Raw genomic sequence first — 22461 nt, 5'->3', positions numbered from 1 at the left:
TTCCTGATCCAGCCATGGATATGGCAGAATATAAATAACTCAGCAGTTTTTTGTTATTTTAAAGCTACCACATTTTATCAGTTGATGCTTTTCTGGGGCTCTTAGAGCACAAATGCAATAAAGAGATATTGTTGTTGCAGTGCTGTGGGGTTTTTTTTTTTGGTGGTGGTGGATGCCTGGTTCCCATGGAACCATAGTTTATTGTATAAATTCCTATTAGCCTTTCAGATGCACAGATTGTTATACCTTACACCAGTATGCTAACACAGAGTTTGACTGGACCCTTTGGCTGATAACATACCCCTGCCGTGCAGTTATGTAGTGAAAGACCAGATGTCTATTCGTCCAATTATGTGCTACAAAAATATGAATCCCAGATGGTTAACTAAAGGAGAACTTTGTCTCTTGCAACCATAGCAAATTTTACTCTGTCTTTTTTTATGGTGTTCATTTACATTTCATTTACTTGTACCATATTTTTTTAAAAAAGTCTTCATCTTCTATTACCAGCACAAAAAATGAAATATATAGAGAGCTTTCATAAAAAAGAACTAGTTAAGATAAAACAACTGTTTTCAGTATTTTGAGAGCAGTGAAGAATGATGGTCTAGCTATCAGCACACTTCATGTGTATTCATTGCAGAGAACAACTCTTTATTTGAATATAATGGAGCAAAAAATGCCCCTTTATTAATCTGATGTACACTAAATAACTTTGCATTTGTTACATGGATGATAAATATTTGGCAGATAAATTTATAAACACTTCCACATTTTATAGATTTATACTGTACACAGTCATCCTACACAGAGCATGCCCTTTCACGAGTATACAGACAGCTTTCCTCAGGGGACTTAATTGAAACACTTGGTCAAACATCTTGGTATCTGGCAATCTGACATGGAGGAGCATACTAGAAAGATGAGTTCACAATTGTACCGGCTGGACTTGAAATGGAAAATTCAGAAATCCGAAAGGGAGAATTTATCAATGCACACACATGCAAGCACATATATACAATAGTGATGACTGTAACCCGCATTACCAGGAGATCACACAGCAGTAGAAGAAGCAAACAAATCAAAAAACAGAAAGGTCAGGACCATTGCCAAGATCTTGTTGCAGATTAGAATATCTGAAAGTGAATGTATGTATAAATGGGGATTTGACTTCAAAATATCTCATTACTGTATACACAATATGTACATGTTTTCTCACATTAAGAAACAGAAAATGTCTAGGATTTTCCTTGCCAACATACGCACGCTAACACACCTGTGCCTTTGGATGCTAAAGACAGTTCGCCAAATTCCGCTCCCAGTTGGCTCAGATCAGCTAGCAATTTCAGTGGAAGTTTAGTGGGAGAAACTGGGAGGAGAAAATAGCTCACAAAAAACTAGGAAAGAAAACTTGTTTTCCTTCTGTTGCTTAGCGTTAGAAGATGCTAACTAGCTTTTAAAAAAATCAGTACCTTGACAATGCTGATAAATTACAGTGAGGCAAAGAGCTCTACTTTCAATACCTAGTGCTTGATGCCTGATTTTTTGCACATACTTATTACGCAGCAAAGGAAACTGCCAACCTAAAAAAATCTGCTTAGATACACCTAATTGTTACATACATTTGAGGCCAAGTACAGGATACAATTTAGTGGTTGCAATGTCATGCAGCTGAGGGCAATGCAGCACTTCTGGGGATTTTTTTAATTGTAATACAACATATTTTATAAAATGGCTAAAAAAGTTATCAGTTGATTCATTAAGCTTGCAAGATGAGATGCTATTACAAGCTCGATTACTGGTTGGGAAACATGTTGCCTTCACAGGGAAATGCCAGGCTAAAATTATTCATGCAAAAGAGAAAAAAAAGGACTAAATGAACACATTGCTCTCACCTCATAAATTCCAACTTGACAGTATACACGATCAAGTACATAAAATATTCATTTTTAGTATGAGAAAGCTAAGATCCCGATCCTGCAGATCCACTGATTTAACAGGATTTAAACAGGAATCAGCTTCCATACACATCACTACTTTCATGTAACAGCTTACAGGATCAAAGCCTAAAACACTGGGAAGACAATAAACCCAGTTGCTAGCAGCATGGTGTTTTACTCTTTAAAAACAAGTTAGCCTTCCTGCAGCACTGGGTTCATACCTGCTCTCATTTTTGCTGTAAATGCAAGCAAAACCTTTGATTTCACTAGTAAAGTGCTGATGGAATCAGTCACCATACTAGGAGGGATCTGTGGCAGGAAGAAATAGGAAGAGCTGTAAGGTTTATACAAAAAGGATAAGGGGATTTTGTTTGCTTTTCGTAAGATTTCTCTCCAAATTTTAATATTCTCTCTCTCCTTTAAAACTATTGATTTTAATCTATGTTTACAAATTTCCATATGGATGGTAATATCATCACTTTTTACTTGAAATCCAAACAGTCACTTTCTCCTTAAAGCTGTCTATTCATGATCACTATTAGAAACTGCATGCTACCCTATCACTCAGTGAGTGTGTGTTTTCCTTCTGAAAAGACCCAGTACTTCCCCAAAATACTATTGTGTGAACATTGCTGCCTTTTATACTCTCCTCCCAAAAGTTTAGTTTAGACTGGTATTGGGTTTATCTACTCATGGAACACAAAAAACAATTGTAAGCAGCTTGGGTTTCTTTTATTGCTGTTTCAGTCTTAGTACAAATTAGTTAGGTTTCCCATAGTAAATATACTTTGTTAATTCTTCTGAAAGGAATACATCCTTTCTTCTACTGATTCCTTAGTTGGGTAGCATGTGTGCATGCCCCCCACCGGAGGAAGCACACTGAAAAGAGTGAATGTCCTGAAAATAGGGAAGGAGAAATGCAATAAATGCCAGAGCTTTTGAAAGAACTCTCTCCATCCTCACTGCTATGTGTGAGCGTGTGTGTGTGCATGTGCTGCTATTTTAAACCTGGATTTACTTGCATTATAGCTGGAATTACTTTATACAGCACTAATTACTGTAGTAGATCTTTGCGGATGTTAATCATTAATTGAAAGACACCCTGGCAATGGCTCTGTTTCAGGCTGGTCAAAGATTGCTGATAAGATCGGCAGTAAACAATTGTATAACCACATTACTAGAACGACAGCAGCTACGTATGTAGGAACAACGAAAAACATACAATACAGAAAGAAGACACAGACTTTTTCTCATACATTACACATAAGTTAACATATTGAGATCCACGTGGAACATCTTTAAGGACTTTTTTTTCTGAATAAGAGAAAAAAACTTAAGAGGGTTTCGAGTGGCTGAGAGTGCTGTGTCAAAGCTTTTCTCCTAGTCACTGGCACCTGACTAGTGCCTCTACATGGTGAGCTGTTTTGCGGTTTGGCACAGTGTGGCTGGGGGACAGGTACAGCTAAGTCAAGCTTATTTTTCAGACCATTCCAGGAGTTCTCTTCCAAGGATACAAAGGTAATGGCCAGCTAAGATGAATCTTGGCATCACACCAATTTTTTGCGTGAATAAGTAAAGAATTTTGTAAAAGGAAATGAGCAGGATGATATTTGTATTCAAACCATAATGCAGAAAGTAACAATTAGAGACATCACCAATGAGATCTATTTAAGATATATGGTTCATAAGTCTTATACCCACCTGTGCTATGTATACTGGCATAGGGGTGTGTGTGTATATATATATATATATATATATATATAAAAAATATGTATATTCACCCACACCCACATGTGTGTCTATATATACACAGATCTTCACTGGCAACTGTATATGATCTCTTCTTTAAAATCTACAGTATTATATAGCTGCAGGGTAGGATTTAAAGAAAATGGCTGCCAAAAATAATAATAATTGAATCCCAGGCCTTGAAAGCTTACTATTTATGGCTTGTATTTAATTTGATTCCATTTTATAATTTTTTCCCCACACTATTCTTTTGAAAGTCCACCTTTTAATTGCACAAGACAGGTCTACATGAAGTTCACAAATAACTTCTATCACATTGCGAGCAGGGAACAGGCCTGTATTTACAAGGCAGACATTAAGAGAAGAAGGCATGTATCACACATTAGGAAACACATCATGTTCTCAGAACAGCTAGGTGACAACTTTAGCTGTAGACAACAGGTGAAACTGGAACAACATATAAGACATTGGACTCAGAGTATTATGCTTGCAATGAGTTATGAATGCTGCTCATTAGTAGCAAGTAGCTTCAGCTTGCCTGGTCAGGACTATTGGAAAAAACTGACGGGCAAGTCCAAAATTACAAAGTAAGAGGGGGAGCAAAAAAGTAGATGCTTAGTATCCGAGACAAACGAGCCTAGGTGGCTAGCTGTGGAGAGAGCGATGAAAAGTAGCCTGCCAGCAATGTGGTGCTCTCGCTTGCAGCCTGAGGTGCCCGGCTGCAGCTCGGGTGAAAGTGCTCGAGGCCAGTGTATTGGGCAAGACCTCTGGTATTTCCAGACCCTCTCAGTTACGTGGCATTAAAATGTATATCCATGAATATCTTGGTGGGGCAGGGACAATATTACTTTGTGTCAAGTCATCCTCATCCAAAGACCTTTGAGGTTAAGTAACTTCTTTGCTCTCTGTGGTAGCTGGACTGTGCAGTGGGTAGGAGCAAGTGATGTGTTCTCGACCTTTCTCAGGCAAAGGAGACTATTAATACTCCAGTCCCAGAGAGCAATTACACCTGTATTTTTTCCTACTTTTTTTCTAATTTGAGTGTGTGTCCTGGGAAGAGACTGCCAATAATTACTGCTATCATTTTATTCATTTTTAGTCAGAGAGGATGTCCTCCATGGCCTGTAAAGCATGCTACATATTACAGGCCAGCATCTTTGGAGATAATTAGACCCATGGTCAAACAAGAAAAGTCAGTCTGCTCCATTCCGCCTTTTCCTGTTCCTGACATGCTAAGTCAGTGCATCAAAGAAAGGTCCTGAATGTGGAAGAAGTTCTGTATAATTTTAGAATTAAGAGGAGGATTAGAGTAGGATTAAATACTGAAGTATCCTGCTTTTGCATAAAGAAGTAGGTTATTCACTACTGCAACAAAAATAAAGAATGCAAATAACAGTGATCCAAAAATATTTTGCACCACTTCATTGAAATTATCAATATTAGAAGAAAACAACTGAGCTGTGACACAGAAATCAAGAGGCTGATTTCAGTATATGGACTGGCTGCAGGCTGGATTAGAGCAGGTGAAGGTACAGGAGATCTGCAAGTAGCATTTTAAATTGGTGCTTCCTATTTAATTCAGGTTCTGATGTGAGTTCCAGACTCGCTGGTTCATGTGTCTCTGCTAACTCCACATCACTGCACGAGCCCTGTCTTGCCTCCACTCTGCAGGCAAAAGTCTCTGTCTTCATGCTGGGTTCCCTGAACTAACTGTATTGGGACACACTAATTGAGGCAAGTGCTCACAGGGAGTTTATTGAATCCGAAGGCAGGAAATGCAGAGGAAAAGCAGTCTCTCAGACTTGTTTTCTTCTGGAATATGATTACTGAACATGTGTTTTCTTTCAAGGCTCTGGAGGAAGTGGAGCAATTCTGTTTCACTTCTTGCATCTTTGACCCCCGGAGTGCAAGCATTATTTTTTAACCTTGCAATTGAAATTTCAATCGCATTTTCAGGTTAATATTAAACAGAAAGCATGGCATGCAGGTTGTATTAGCATGATATTACCTTGTTTGGGTCAAGGGGAGATAATTTTAAAACTCACTATGAGGAAGAGAACTGAAGCCCACCTCACAGAGGCTATCAGTATGAGGGGCTGAGGACGATAGCCCTGTTACACTGCTAAAAACCAGAACCAGCGGATGTGCCTCAAGAGCAGGCTCAGGCAGTTACATGAAGCTGAGGTTCCAGAGTGGCAGAAAAAGAAAACAAGAAAAGAGAATAACGTTTCCTCCAAATGGAGCTGTGCTAGATGCACAGACAAGAAGATTCCTCTGTATTTCCAGTCACCACACAGCAGCAGCTGATGGAGCTAAACAAGGGTCATTTTGACAAGAGGCTCCTCCTTGTATTAGTTCAGCCTTCTGGCTATGAAAGGAAACGTGGATTCTGGCTGCTTCACAAAAGTGAGATTGTCTGAGGGACTTCTGAGTTTGTTTTACATCTTGGTTTAAAAAAGGATGACCCAACTGCAAAAGCTAAGTGGCAAACCTTGCTACTCAATGTTACTATGAAGTCAAAAGCAACTGAGAGCATGAAGAATGAGCTGTAACTGTCTTTAACAGCAGACCTCTGGTCAGAAAAGCAATTTGGGATGAAATAAACGGAAAGGTAAGCGTGAAGAAAAAGAGAGTGGAGCTTGAGTTAGCAGTCTTATGCTGTCCCATTTTGCTAAGACAATAAGCAAATAATAGGCTACTGGAGCCATCAGGAAGGAGGGCTAACACTTTTTCTTCTGTGGCTACATGTTGCAATATACAGCTCTGGAAGGGCACTGACTGAAGTCAAGCATAGAGGAAGAAGGCTTCCCAACATGTCATTCCTAAGCAATCCACTTCAGCACTCCTGAAACCATGAACACGTAGTCCTGATTCCCTTGCCAGCAGTCCCTGCTCAGCGATCAATGCCACACATACCAAATGTTGTAGAGCATGCTTCCAAGTGACAGGGTACTAACAAGAACATAGCCAACCTGGTTAAAATGTACCAACACAATGAATGAGATGCTTTGAAGAAATAAGAGTCTGTTAAGTCAAGCTCTACTACCCAACAATCTGTCATGAGTAAAACTAATGAAAATAAAATTTCTTTGGCAAAAGTTGAAACGCGGTCTCTTCTGTTGACAGTTTTTAAATTTAAAACATTACACTAGCTTGATTAATACTACAGTAAATGCTGTTAGACTTCTCTCTCTTCAGGGGCCACTGTACTTTGTATCACTGTTGCCACTGTGGTGAGCCTCTGAGCTTTACAGCTCAAGGGCACTAGAGACCTTGTATCTTCCTTCAATTTAGACTGAAAGAAGTTTCCAACCAGTGGTCACTCAGTTCAGTGACCACGACAGACAAACAGGAAGCTCCGACTCTATGTGCTTGACAGCTCTGATACACAAACACAATCAAGTTTAGTTCTCTGTGTGTATATAATGTAGTTGCGTTGCCATACACAGCAGTACACGGCATCCTCCTTTGAATGTATGTGCAAACGACCTGTATATCATAAGTATATCAGGGATCTAAACAGGCCACTAAGTGACCCTTTGTGTTAGATATAATGAATAGAGATAGAAAGGAAGTGAAATTCCTGTTGTCCAGTATTTATTACCTGAGTTGCTTTGGAAGCTGGAAGAAGAAGAAGAAGAAGAAGAAGAAGAAGAAGAAGAAGAAGAAGAAGAAGAAGAAGAAGAAGAAGAAGAAGAAGAAGAAGAAGAAGAAGAAGAAGCAGGAGAAAGACACATATTCACTAGAGACCAGCCAAATCACTTTTGCCTATAACCTAAGTAACATTTGGGCCCAGATCTCCACAGATTAAATACTTGTGTTCCAGCCTGTGGACTGTAACCAACTATTCATAGCCTGAAATTGCATTCACTCCTTTTCTCTTTACGGGATACATCTTTACTGCACTCAAGCCTGAACTACTTGATTGTCCAAACAGCTTTCATACTGGCTTGCGCACTAGCTCAAATCTGTTTAGCCAACTGGCTCACCAGTTAGGGGAAATTCTAGCCTTAGGTTTTGCTTAATGTGTTGGCAATGTACAGGGATTTTTTAATCTTTGTTCTTCTCTTCTGTTTACCTTTCCTCTCCTCTCCTACCTGCTATTCTCCTTTCTTCCTTTTTTCCTTCTCCTGTCTTAGAGCATTTGCTCTAATCCTGGACCATGCAAGGTCCATGATGTTCAGCATTTTGTTTGTCTTTACTGCTCCCCGCTGCTGCTATATTCCAAGCACAGGCTCTCATGCTGCTAGCTTCACTATATCCAGACTTAATCACATACTTATGATGTGGCCAGGATTTAGTATAAGAACCAATATTGAAATCAGCATAATTTTACATGTAAGAAGATTTTAGCATATTAGTCTTGAAGTGGAGCCCTCAAAAGTTGAACCTTTTTTTCCTGTGCCCCATCACCTCCACACTGGTCAGATGGCATGATGTATTGGATCTGGCTGTTCCTCAGTATTACATACAGAGATGGACAGAATATACTACTTCAAGTGGACAGTGCATAGCATGACAATGTAATTTTCCATTGCGTTGATGTTGACTCCAAACACGTGCAGAGGCTTCAGATTTCAAAATAAGATGTGCAGTAAGTACAAAGAGGTGGACACATACTACTAATGAACGGCACAGAGAAGCAGGGCCAAAGTCAAATATAATGCTCATTGGGTAAAACAGCCTTGAAATAATACTAGGACTGTGACAAGCAGACAAAAGCCATACATGCAAAACTAAGTATGGCATTTTGTTCTTAACTTGGAACTTGGTGAAAAATAATTCTTCCTCTCTTTTTCTTTTAAACACAGTTGGGAAATTTAAAAGACATGCATAAATCAGATTTATATTTAAAATATCTTATCTCAAAAATTTGGACTATATATTGTAAAATAAGCATACTTTCTAAACTTTGTTTCTTACTATACAATATTTAAATTATCAACATGAAAAAATGCCCACAAATTTTGAGTACTCGTGCTTTTTAATTTAACTACTTTTCTCATTTGTTAATAGCAGAAAAACACATTCTTGGCTAATATTTTGATGCTACTATTTAGCACAGGCATTTGTTCATAACTGAAATTTAACTTCTAGATTCAGTAAATAAAAATAGTGAACTTCAAATATAATGAATGGTCTTCTTTTGTGGACTGTCTTTTTCTGACTCTTCTAGTAAGACTGTGATGATGACTCACACAGAAGGCAGTACTAGATATTACTGCCTAATAGTAAGTAATCATCATATATGAGACAGAAAAAAATTCATGCAAAATATATGTTACTATATGATGACCTTATCTGAAAGGCTAATTTCTTTGGCAATGATTCAGCCACCTGACAAAAGCTGTCAGACATAATTTGAAAAAATACTGATAAATTTTCCTTTATGTATATCAGATTTGTTTGTTGAAACTTGAAACTGCAGATGGTTCATCAGCTGATACAAATTTTTTTAGCTCCACTGAAAGCAGTGACAGTTTCTGTCATCAGAGGATCTGCCCCTTCTTTCTGCTAATTTTATAGAAGTATCTTTATTTAATTTTTAATGCTAACATTTTAAAGTGATCCAGTAGTCTTTCATAAGGAAGCAGGACTAGTAGGGAACGATTTGTTATAATCCAGAACACAGTCCATGTTGTATGGCTTGGAAGGAATGTATGCATTACCACTCCCCACAGCCCTAGCATGGCCTCTTTCTTAATAGCCTTCTTGAGAGATGTATGAAAGTGTTAAATGGCGAGGTATCTCCAGAACTATTACAAATCAGCTGAGTAAATGATTATGTGACAGAGTGTATAAAGTGAGAAAATTATTAAGGTGTTTGTATTATTGCTTTTCTTTGTTTTGCCACTGTTTTCAAAAAAACCCAATACATTTGTTTTGAGAGTGTTTAATTAAATTATACTATATATTGAAGTTTTCACCTAACTACATTAAGTAGGTGGCACTCTATTAGCACTTATTTTTATAACCATTCTATGACAAAGAAATACAAATTAAAAGGTTAAATAGTAAAAGCACTTTTCTGAAAGTATCTTACTTTTCATATAATTCACTGGCCTGATTCTCCCTTTATTCATACTTACAATTACATAGATATTGGTTTTCATAGATTCACTTATGGAGAAAGACAAATTCACTGTTTTAAAAATGACAAAAATATTGCAGATGCCCACAAGCACGTAGAAAACAAACAATTTCTAGAGGACCAGTGGCAAAAAGTGAAAGTGTTTATTTTATTATTCTCTTTTTTGTGCACCTTTATGAGCTCTGTTCTTCCTTGTAGTAGTTGTTACCCCCTCCTCAGCAAATATGGGGTACAGTTAATAATCTTTACTCCAGATCAAATCTACATAAAATGGTTTCCCAAGAAAGAGGCACCGCCGCTGCTAAAGCCTGCCTATGCCTCTTTCTGAGAATGCAGGAAGTTTCCACCATTTAAATATAGCCACTCAATACTGATGCAGGCAATACAGTTTCCTGATAATGCTGCATACATTGATACATGTAAGATTAGCTTTTTCTGCACCAGTACTGGTAAGTAATTGACTTGCAGGTCTGTATTTTTACAAAAGCTCACAATGCCATGGCCAAATTTAGTATGTATATTTAAATAATGACTGATTTTTAAATATTTTAAATATCTAATTATGGTATGGTTTTTACCTTCCTGGACATAACTCTGAAAATGTTTTAAGAGGTAGCTTTGCAGTTTGAAGTTAAGTTGTTTTAAATAGCGAAGTATGCAAACAAAAATAAGAAATTTAAAACTTTCAGATGGAGGTTTCTAAATCTCTGCCACTCCATAGTATCTTGTTTTGTGTTTGATTTTTGCCATCTGAGCACCCTGCTAAGTGTTGAGAATCTGAAGCCTTTGCACCGCCAGTCAGGAGAGTTGACATTTGTACAAAGAAGGAAATAAATAATAAAATGGCTTTTTCCAGTTACATCAACACCTGGGTTCTTGTGTCAGGAAGCCGAAGTCCTACCAGACCTCCACATACTAGAACCGTAGAAGCAAGGAGAATAGGGATTGCTTTGGTTATACCAACAAGGGAACCAAATATTAAGTTTCCAAGTACAGCTGCTGCTTTGCATAGTGCATTCAAAAAGCCAAAGCCTGTTGCCCTAGAAGAGAAAACAGAATAAAGTTAAAAATGTATGAAATAATAAAACCTTTGAGACAAATCCTCTGTGGGAATAAACCCCCAATATCTTAAACAGAATTTATGCCAACAAAGATTCTGCCCGTTGTCTTTATAAAGCAAAACCAAAGCTCAACTGTTATAGCACTTTACTGAGGCAAACCCATTCTGCTCCATTAGGGACCAAAATGTAAAATGAATGACTGAAAAAGTAACTTTGCACCTCTACACAAGAAAAAGGACTTGCAAAGGGAAATTCAATAACATTTGAAATGCTGGCTTGAGAGCCAGGAGATGGGGAAGCTTTCAAGTGCTACACAGTGATTTGGGAAGCCATCAGAGTAAGAGGATGATCATCCTGGGGTACTGAAAAGAAATGCATTTCCCACAGACGATATATATGGTGAAATAACACTCTCTCAAAAGGCTAATGAGACCTCCAATAATAATGAATGACTATCTCTTAGGAGTAAAAAGAATGAGCACATAAAAAAAACCCAACAACTTGCACTGACACCGAGAAACAACTGAGAAACTCTAGAAGAAAGGGAAAGAAAACAGACTGCCAACAGAAAGGATGACTTAGGCAATTCAGAGGGGCTTTTGCTTTGTACAGGTGTGATTTTAGTAGTACTTGGTAACTAAACCAAGAGTCACTGATCTGCATAGTTTTGGAAACGATAACATGTAGATATACTATGCAAACTGCTATCATTTTAATAAACTGTGTTTTGACATGACTACATGATTCATAGCTTCAGGAATAACCTTGCACAAAATGTACCAACAAAAATATCTCTACGATAGTGGAATCTCTAACATTCCTCAAATCTCTAAGAAGCAAAAAAGAGAAAGACTATCCGGAGTTCAAACTGTGCTCACTGGGATAAAATAATAAGAATCAGGAGGATGATAACTTTCTTCGGAACAAAATGTTTCTTTCTTGTTAATATTATGTAGGATTGCCATCAGAGAGAAAAGCCTCCAGCCTAAACACCAAGGATTAACAGAAATCTTAATGGACTGAGTGACTAAAAAGAGTCTTAGTTATCAAACTGAGGTTTACTATGAGGAAGAGAAGTCCTTCGCTCAGATAAGTCTAAATTTCCAGGAAGTAAGTCTGAGAGATCCTTAAAAGCAGCCCAGACAGATCTCAAAGTAAGCAGACATGGTCCTTACTGGGAGCAGGGATATAAATTGTCATGGTTCCTTCCAGCACTGTTTTCTGATTCTGTGAAGGCAAACCATGACATCAAAGGAGAAGAGGTCCTCTCCCTCAAGCAACAGATGGACATGGCCACAGCCCGAAGTGTCATTAGTTTATCCACTCCTCTCTTCTGCCAGTCTGGTCACTGGATCTCAATAGTTTTGATCAGTCAGGCCCTTCAGTGTCCTACCTCCAGGTGTCATGCTAGGGGAGAGGTAAAAGTTTCTATCTGGCACAGTTCACCAGGATAAAGGGTTTTTCAGCACTGTCCACGTCCTGACATGCTGTGCTTTCAAACTGTCCTTCAGAATTTGAATCAGGCCTGATGTATTTGAGGACACTGCTCCAAAAGAATGATGAAGGTAGCTCTGGACTCTGCTGGCATACTTTTGCATGACTCTAGTTTGCTCCAAGAAGCTGAACTCAATGGACTTTTTTAGTTAACCAACAGAGTCAACTTCAGAATCTGACCAAGATTCAGAAATGTGCTAATTTGAAGTAACTGTACTTTGACCAGCAAATTTCTGAATCAGTTAACAGAATGTTTGCAGAACAGACTGAAAACATGAAACAGACTGAAAACATGAAACAGACTGATTAATACAGCTTCAAAAAGGTGTTTTTCAGCTAACATTAAGTATTAATTTGTCCATGGTTGCAGACCAAAGTCAATCCTCTTCTTCTAAACCCTTTCTTAAGGAACTAAAATCCTAAAACTCAATACTTACTGTTCCAGTGTTATCTCTGAGTATTATATGTCTTTTCTGACCTCTTAGTCTCTTTAAAATAGCTGGGATTTAGCAAAGTAATGTTTGCTTTGCCTGAAGTAATCACAATTCCTCTTCGTGCAAAACATGCTACCCCTTAATATATTGCACCATTAGAAATATCAGTGATATCTACGGAAAGAGAGAGAGTCTATGTGGACCACAGAGCAGAAACTATCCAGAAAACCTAGTTGAAACTGGTTGAAAAAGCAAGCAGAAGATACTCAGATATGCCTCCTGAATGGTTAAAGCCCTTACTAGTTTGGTTAAACCTACAGACCTTATCCAATACTTACTGCCAAAAAACCTAAACTTGCACATCCTGGAGGTGACCATCTTCAGCGTGACATGCTCTGCTGCCTGACAGAAGGAACAATGCAGACCAGCGAGGGCTGCCTGAGAGCCTACCGCTGAGAGCAGCTGACGAGCAAATTTTGGAAGTGTTGCTTGTGAAGCTTTCTGACAGAGAAATGCTCGCAGCAATTCCTTCCTCAGAGGAAGAATAAGCAAGTTTTAGGAAGACTTTTAGAGAAATCAGTCCAAAGGAGGAGTGAGAGATGGGCTGAAAGAAGTGGTGAAGAAGCACCCTACTAGAGCAATCTTTCAAGGCCCCGGAGAGAATAACATCAAGTCTCTAAGACAGAAACATCTGTGCTGTAAGGGCAGATAAAGCCAAGCACTAGAAGAGTGTCTGAAGGAAGCTGACCAGAATGGGGAGAAGCTACTGACAGTGAAGGAGCTCCAGACTGATGTATCTCCTAGGGTGAATGACAGTGGAGATAGGAAGGAGGATCAGGAAGAGGAAAGACTGTGGTGAGGTATACTTTACCACAGATAGGAAAAGGTTAAAGACAGCTCAGCCAGCCTAGAAAACAGAATTTATCTGATGGGGTAATAACAGGCTGCAGCTATTTTGAACAAGTCTGGGGAAGAAGGAGATGAAAAGAGTCAGAACTGCTCCTATTTTGCCCTTCTTTATGCATAGAAGAGATTTCTAAAGTTATAGTGGTGATTGTGTGTCTGCCTCTGTGTCTGCAGATGTAAATACAATTTCTTTGGCTCTCAGTACTGATGTGAGACCAAACTTGTCCTAAATAATAGTTACAGGAAAATAATAGTATTCACATAGAGAAAATGGACGCTTAGCCATCAGCAGCCTCAATATATTCAGAGTTACTAGAAGTCACAAAAGAATATATAGATCTAGCTAATACAAATTTGGTAGAGATATGGTCATGAAATCTTTGAAAGGCAGTGCTTTACTTACACTCAATGCTGTTTTATATTACCTTATAAAGGTAAGTTATTTCACAGAAACTATTTGCTTGCATCACCTAGTTATAACAGGGGTCTGAATACAATTTTCTGAACAATTTGGATCATTTATTTTCATGTGTTGGGCTCTACAGATAGCACATTCAGAGCTGCCACTATAACCTAGAACTATTATCAGTTCTATATCCAATATTGCCATATTAAGGATTAAGGTAATTTTGTAATACAAAATATTGTATTTTTATAATATTTTGTATTACATTAAATATTTTGTATTTATATTAATTTTGTACTTGTATTTTGTATAACTGTATTAAATTTGTATTTGTATAATTTGCATAAAATTGTATAAATTGCATAAATTGAATAAACTATTTGCATAAATAATAAATGCAAATTTTGTATAATTGTGTATACATTTGCATTATAATTTTGTATTTGGTATTTGTATTAAATATTTTGTGCTTTTCTATTAAATATTTTGTATTTGTATTTCTATAGTAGTGGATAATATTTGTAATACAAATACCATTTGCAATAGAAGATACACCTGTAATATTATAATACAGCATTTCTTATAACTGAGTAAAATTAAAGTAGTTTGTTGGCACTGAAAATCCAGTTCTGCTTTGTAAATCTAACTTATTCAGTTTTTCCAATTGTAAGATGTTGCTATTAGGCCTACCTCATTAATATTAACGAATTGTCATGAAAAGAGTAAGATAAAGTAAGATTATTTTTATTGGCTTGGCTGTTCTCATGATACAAAATGAACAACCCAGCAGCAATTCAATCTTTTGATCTTTAAGAGTTGTCAGGGATGTCTTTTTTGCCTAAAATACAGAACATGCACATCATTTTGCCTGGTCATTTATTGTGACATCCACTGTCACAGAAACAGTAACATTTTTTACAGGCTTAAGTAAAATGTCTAATTATATAGCTGTTGCTACCTGTGCCTGAAATTTAGTATCACTGTTCAACATTCTCCTTCTATAGCCTTCAATTCTAATACGGTGTCTGAATGTGAATTTGTTGCACGCTCAGAATGAAGTCATTGAGCAAACTGTTGAGGGATAGGGATGGCAAATTCAGAACTTGTTGGTTTAAAAAAACCCCCATCTTTCTTAAAAAGGTGCTTGTGACTCAAATCAGCTAAAATCTGTATTAATTCATCCCTTCATAGTTCATTCTACTGAATTCAGAGGAGTAAAAAAAGCCATGCAACATATATGCTGAAATACACACGTCTTCTCTTGCAACACTAATACGACCTTTGCTATAGTGTTTCAGGAAAGTGCTGGAGTATACAGAAAGTCTGCAAATGATCAGATACATGATGTGTCATCTCAGCATCCTGAATGAACTAAGTGAAGAAATCCAAAAGCCTAAAATCATTACTAAATATACCAGTGTCCGTCATGTTCATCAGTTACCGGGCAAATCACTGGCATAAAAATCTCTTTTTGAGTCCATAAGCAATCCTCATTACCGGCCAAGGGAGCTGGGTAGCAAGAATCCTTTGCCAGTTAGAAGATGTCAATAAATCCCTCAAGCATATCAGTCAGACAGTGCTGGTGCATCAATGTGGACTTGCTTTAAAAAAAAGTTCCAGATTTCAGTAATGCTAGAATAACAATGCAAAAGTCCTGTAAGAGTGTCAGATCTGTGAGAAAGCTGGATGTTAAGATAAAAGGAATTTCCCCAAATGTATTTTACTTCAGGGGCTGGGAAAGCTGTGACCAAGGAAAACAGCTGGCTTCTTTTCACCCAAGCCCCACATAACAAATGGCAAGAATCCAAAACAGTTAAAAATAGAGGGATTATCCAAGTCTTTAGATTAAAAGAGCTTGTTTCCCAGTTGCCACATATGCTGCTTCTTAGACCAGGTGCTTATACACCTAAACAAAATACTTTGGCTCCACTTTTCCATTGCTCACAGTCAGAACACTTAACAACTTCACCATCCTACAAGAGCCTTTCGATTGCTCCTGAATGTGTAGCACAGACATTTGATGACCTTCTTGCCAGAGCTAGTGCTGGACCTATCCAACACTTTACAAAAGACTCTGAATACCATTTTCATGGGTGTTGATAACACTGAAAGGCTATGAAAACCATGAATTTTCTGAACGTGCTATGGCCAATTTTCTGAAGTCTGGACATTTTCAGATGGTAGACTGGCTAGTTACAGCCTTCACTGTGCAAGTAGACCCAAGGAATTTGCCTTTCTGCCTTGGACTACTAATCCATTAAGTTTGGTTGTGAATCCCTCAAAAGCAATGATTCCACCCTCCTGTACGTAAGTATAGAACTGGAGACAAAATAGAAAAAATTAGTCAAAGAATAAGAAAGGCCTGGTTTCTCATATCTTTGCCTTGATGGAAGAGAAGAATTAAGTTACTTTGACAAATGGTCTCACAAGGAGAACAAAACAGTTAAAAATCCTAAGCCTCTAAGCCTTTTTTATTTTATAATTCCTGAAAAAATAATTCAAATAAGTTTGTTCGATGCCTTCGGCAAGACAAGACTGGTTCAAGGCATCAAATGTAAAAGATAAGGATTCTGCTTCAAATTAATTCTACCTGGTTCCATATCCACAAGAAATTAATGGAATAAAAATAAGACAGTAAAGAAGGACTTCAAAGTAACACTGTTCAGAATTTTGCCATAGAAATATGGTCTTGCCAAAAATAAATATCTATCTAAGAAGATGAGTGCTACCGCAGTGGGGAAGAAGAGAGACTCTAGAGCAACCCCAGGGTCTTTGAATTTTGTAAAGCCTCTAGATATTTTGGTGGTAAGTGTAAAATATACACAGCAAATAGAGAATATCTGCCTAGTACTCTTTGAGTTGTTAGCAGACTTCAGTGTGACTGGGTAAGAAATCAAAATCTCCAGTAGCTAAACAGCAAACTATTTTCAGTTCAATGAAAAAAGTAATAGTTATTATTCACAATGCCTGCTCTGCTGGGAAAGAAGAAAGAAACTGCAAAGCTGAAGCACTTCAAGAATTTCAGCAAAATGCAGCTGAACCTCATCCACAGGATGGCAGCAGAAAATAGCTGTCAGGAGGTGCACTGTAAGTTGATGACTTTGCTATTACAACTGAAAAGAATAGAAAACTTCTCTTCTGACAGCCACAACAATAAAATGTTGGACTTAAGATATCTTGTGAATAATAGTTATGAGTCTGGGGGGAGATTCTCAGGGCTCAAGAAGAGAAGCAAGAGGTAAATATATAATAAACTGAAAATAGGTGACTTATTTCCTAATTATGACCAAACTCTTATGAACTTCTTTCAAAGATAATAAAAAAAGCAGAACAGGATTTCATTTCAGACTTCATTTTATAGCACACCTTGAATTCTAAATATTCCTGGCCAAGACTCAAAACCAGATGTCTGGCAACCATAGTAAAACTGATGAATTGTTGGTTACTTGATGGAATCTGACCTTGATTTACTCTGCAGGAAATATAAGGAGGTGACTTACTGTATTCCAGTATCTGTTTAAGTTTGGCTTATTTGTTGTACCCTCTCCTTAACAAGTCTTGACTTAAAGTCTTGGTGCTTCCCAAGTTAGGTCACAAGAAGACATTTATCATTTATGTGAATGCAACAACTGTGTTTCAAAGTCATTAAAATCTTCCTAAATGATATTTCTTTGGAGAGCTTTAACTCTCTTCCATTTATATTTGTATTATAGGCAGATCTAGGCAGTTGTGCAATGTTATTCAAGCCCCCTGGGCACACACATTACAACACAATCTATAATTACCTCATCACATAGTATTTTTTTTCCACATCATTGTGCCAATGCACAGAAAAAAAGAGAGCTTGAGGGATAAAACAGTTATGTAGTGAACAAAACTTGCTTTGGCTCATCTGTTGCAGAAGCTGGAAGGTGCACTGTCATTAGGGTTGGGGACTGCAAGATGAGAAAGCAGAGTCTCACAGTTAAGGTAGTTGAATGCTGTCAGGAGAAATGCATAATCCCTACCCCTTTCACAAAAATCCTGTATGATGCCAGGCAAATCACTTGAGCCAAATTAAGTGGTCATTAAGCATGCATTTCACATTTTCTGGGTGCTCAGCTTAGCACTTTCAGATTTGAGTTGCTGACGTGAAGAGCACTCAAGGCTGCAGTGGAAGTTATACTTTCAGCCCATTTCCTCCTGTAAAATGCTCAGTAACTGAAACCCAGGCGCCACATTTGTCAAATCAGGCACCTAAAGTCATTCTTAACAATATTATCGTTCTCCTCTGTGCCTCAAGTTCTACATCACCTCATTTAAGGCAATGTTCTGAAAATACACTAGGTTTATGAAAGAGTAAGAAATTACTCTAGGAGCATCTAAAAATGCTCATGAGAAGTTTAATAAGACTCCTTTAGAGCAGAGCTTCCATAGCTACTGAACAGTTTAGCTTGGCTCTCCAGTGGGTCATGACTGACCAAAGACTTTTCAGAACCTGCTGAGTGTTGAGCAATCCAGAACACAGGCCATCAAGGAGACAAGAGAGAAGATGAGAGAAAAGATGAAGTAAAACAACCACTTTATACTGTGGAGCTGGGTTAACTGCCTTGTTTATTAGAAATTAGCTAATTCACAGCTTATCATCATTGGTGTCCTTTAAAGTCTGTGTATTGAAAAGTAAAAATAAATTAATATTATGAAATGAGTATTCATTACCTCTGTGTGTGTCATCTGGAAGAGATAAACCTCCCTATGACTAGGATTTGTAACATACCTTTTTGAACATCTTTTAACATAACTTCTTCATCTACCTGAAAACCACATGACATCTATACAGTCTCTAACATCTCTCTTATTTTAGCAGTTGCGCATATCTACTGAAGCTTTATAAAGAATATCCAGACAACAGCTATGCTACAATGGCATAAAATCTGAAAGTACTCATCAAGAATTTAGGACAAACTACTTAATTACCTCAAACCCAGGCATTAAATTGTGAATTAAAGCATAAATCCATAGTTAAGTTTGAAAGCACACAGAATCCAAATCTGTGAAGATTCTGAAACAACCTTAATTCTGCCCTGTGAGTAGATGAAGAGAAAAACGCAATGTGTCCTGTGTATCATAAACACCAAAAGCTTCCAAACTGCTCACCACACCCCTGCCTGGCAGAAAGCCGAAATGGTCTTTCATAAATAAGCTGGAGTACGATTTATGAAACACCTTTTGTATTACCCTGCATGACACTGGCAAATTCCCAGCAGTTTGGCAACTGGCTGGTTTCCAGGAGGAGTCATGCAGGAGGAGAAGGAGGTGTTGTCAGGCCGGTCTCTTGTGTATGTGAGCGTTTCACCAGCCTCCTTCCACACCCTTTTCTTCCAGCCCAACCTCCAGCTGCCCTTTGCTGCTGGTTTCTAGCCATTTCACTGGTCGGGAGCGAGGAAAGAGTACATAGCAGAGCAGCAAAATAGTGATACAGTGAACAAAACGGTTGCATCTAGATCATATTTTAAGGGAAAAATGGAAGCCACTTTTAGGACCACATTCACTGTGGACTCAGCTAGCAGGTCTGAAAGCGCAAGCAGAGCACATCCTCTTGAGTGTGCAGGACCCTGGATGCATAACAGATCAGGCAGCTCCATGTACCATATATGCCTGGAAAGGCTGTCTGGTCCTGGGGCCCCTTGCAACACCTGGAAATTCCTGGCAAACTGTGACAAGTCATAGGTTATGGAGATCAAAGAAGTCTTAGAAGGACAAACGGGACCATTAGAGGTGGGTAATGGAAGCCTTTAAAACAGGAGCCAACCTGGATACAAAATATCAGAGAAAGAATTGTGGAAAACAGGCTGTGAGTCCCTGCAGTTTTATGAAACACAGGGACAGCCTTACCCCAATCTAAAAAGCTAGGAACAGACTTCCAGAACTGCTCATTTCCTTATAACCCAACAGACAAAAAACGGTAGTGGAGGGACCAGAAATTTTGGGAAAAATCTCACCTTCGTTACATACCAGCAATGCCTTTTCTGAGACAGGTAGATTGGTATATTAGCCTTTTTACACTGATAATATAAAATAATCTATTTTCTATGTGAGTTCTTTCCAAAGAAACACACATCTGGAAGTAAATTTTCATGGTGGAATTCCATACAGCTATTCTTGCATGCATACATTTTTAAAAAAGAAAATGGGGAAAAAATCTGCTAAAATCTCAACGCTAGTGGAAAATTCCATACAATAACTATTAGCTCCAAATACAGATGACCTAGAAGAGATATCAATAATGTTTGTTTTATCATTCCTAGTACTGATAATTATTTTTTCTTCCTTTAAAATAAATGTGTTTTACCACAATTACTTTTCTCTATTTCATTCTAAGAAAATATTTATGCCTACTACATTCATGAATTCCAAGAAAATATCTAATTATAAAGGATGTTTACTAAAATTATACCATAAAGCTTGACTGATGGAATAATTATTGCCAGAAGACAAATTTGCTGAGGTGGAATAAAAACAGAAGTGCTATAAAAACTTAGTGCTTTGGATTCCTGAGTAGCACAGTATGGCTATTTGGACACAACCACAACAATAGAGATTAATTTCTTGTGTAAAGAAGCATAAATTAAAATAAAATGCCAATGAAAAGAAAGCAGAGGTGACTACTCAACCCAGTCTACAGTCTCCTTTCTCCTAATGAGCATCACCAAAGCCAGATGCATCTGTGTCCCAAAACTTAGAACTGCCAGCAAGGCATTAAGCATTCATAAACTTCTGGAATTATTTATTTCACTCTATTTGAAACTTTTACTGAATGACATAAGAAGTAGTATTGTGATAAAAGAAAAGACACTCCACACACTGGCAGGAACCTGTGCAAGCTTACACAGAAATTATTTTTTAAGGAGGAAAAAAAAGAGAAAATATCCCAGTCTATTCAAAAAAATATGACTTTTAGGTTTTTACCCTTGACATATTACAGTGTATGACTAGACTGTTCTTCCTACAGTCCATTCAGTGACATCTGATCAACATTAAAGAGTATCCTATACCTCAACACTAAAGGAAAAATTCCCTTCTAGCAGCAGTGCTTGCAGGACATGAAAAGTGTCCTGAGTCTTTCTCTAAGAGCCTTGAAGGATCAGGAGTAGCACCCAAGACACTCTTGTATGTGATTAATGATGAGAACATACCAACTGCTGTTGACCTTGCATACAAATCCTTAGCACACTGATTAACAGCTCAGCAAGGTTCAAACCCACAGTCCTTTGCAGAAGATGTTGTTCAGCTCCAGCCAGTGATTTTTATTTTCATCCCCACACCATTTCATAATCAACAGACAAATGTAGCAATATTGCTATTTTGGACCAAATGCTGACTTCGCAGCTAGTTGCACTTGGGGAAACCTGGAGTTATTCCATTAATGTTTTCAGAAACACTATTGATAAGCAGTATTTTAAACAAAAGTAGCATTTAGACTTTCATATTTCATACGAAACTGCATTTGTAGCATTTTCCTGACTAGGTGATATTTGATGCAAAATACATACCAAATAGCTCAAAAAAATCTTTTTTTTTCCCTTGCTATTCACAAGACAAACTGTGTTTGGTCAACTCAAAACATCACAACTGCTGTAAAGCTCGTATTTAACCATTTCTATTTATCATCTCTGCTGGTACCTAGAGATGGACACAGCAGGGTTAGCAAAGATATATCTGCACCTACCTTCTGTCTGTAGGATACAGTTCCACAGTAATGACATCAAGGGAGTTCCACGCTGAGATGGTGAGACCATTGTAGAGGCAAAGCATACCTATCATCATGGATTCACTGGTCCCAAACCACAGGAAAAAGCAGCTTATGCCAGAAAGAACCATGGAACCACCTATATACATGACAGACAAAACAATTACTAAGTGGAGTTGTTTTTAAAGAATAATCTTTGTTTGTCTAATATTCCTATTCACACAGTGTGTGTGAATAACTGATCCATATGTTCTGAGTTAAAAACTAAAGAGATGTCTTTTGCTGGCTATAAGGGGCTTGGAAAAAATTGAGAGTGTAACTCCTCAAATATTAGGATATATCATAAAGTATTAAACTGGAACCCCCTCTGAACTCCCAAAACAAGTCATCTAGGGGAAACTACCCCTATTCTTCATTGTTTATCATCTCCTGCCATTATATGAAACTCATTTATATATTGTAGTATGAGTAGGAATTGCATTTATATGTAAATATGCTCCTAAAAAACCAAACATAATAAACTACTATATAGTTATATAAGTAAAATGAAAACAGATTTGTCATTGGAGATGTTCTGCAGTAGATACCTTTCAGCTGTATTACTTTTCAAAATGGCTACAGGCTAAGGACTGCTCACTAGGTCATTGCCAG

General features: G+C 37.7%; 1 protein-coding gene across 2 annotated transcripts in view; it reads right to left on the bottom strand.

Moving 5' to 3' along the window:
* Positions 1-629: 629 nt before the first annotated feature.
* The window catches only part of LOC112987098 (synaptic vesicle glycoprotein 2C), a 119193-nt gene continuing 97361 nt past the window's right edge, over positions 630-22461 (bottom strand). For both annotated transcript variants that reach the window (XM_026106793.2, XM_064499840.1), the window contains 2 exons: positions 21790-21949; positions 630-10820 (listed from right to left, as the gene is read on the bottom strand). In XM_026106793.2, coding sequence (XP_025962578.2) covers positions 10637-10820; positions 21790-21949 — 344 coding nt within the window. In that variant the 3' untranslated portion in view covers positions 630-10636. The remainder of the gene's footprint in view (positions 10821-21789; positions 21950-22461) is intronic.

Source organism: Dromaius novaehollandiae, chromosome W, assembly GCF_036370855.1.
Source record: "Dromaius novaehollandiae isolate bDroNov1 chromosome W, bDroNov1.hap1, whole genome shotgun sequence".
NCBI classification, from domain to species: domain Eukaryota; kingdom Metazoa; phylum Chordata; class Aves; order Casuariiformes; family Dromaiidae; genus Dromaius; species Dromaius novaehollandiae.
Note: the sequence above shows the minus strand (reverse complement) of the source record. Positions and strands in the feature narration are given on the sequence as shown.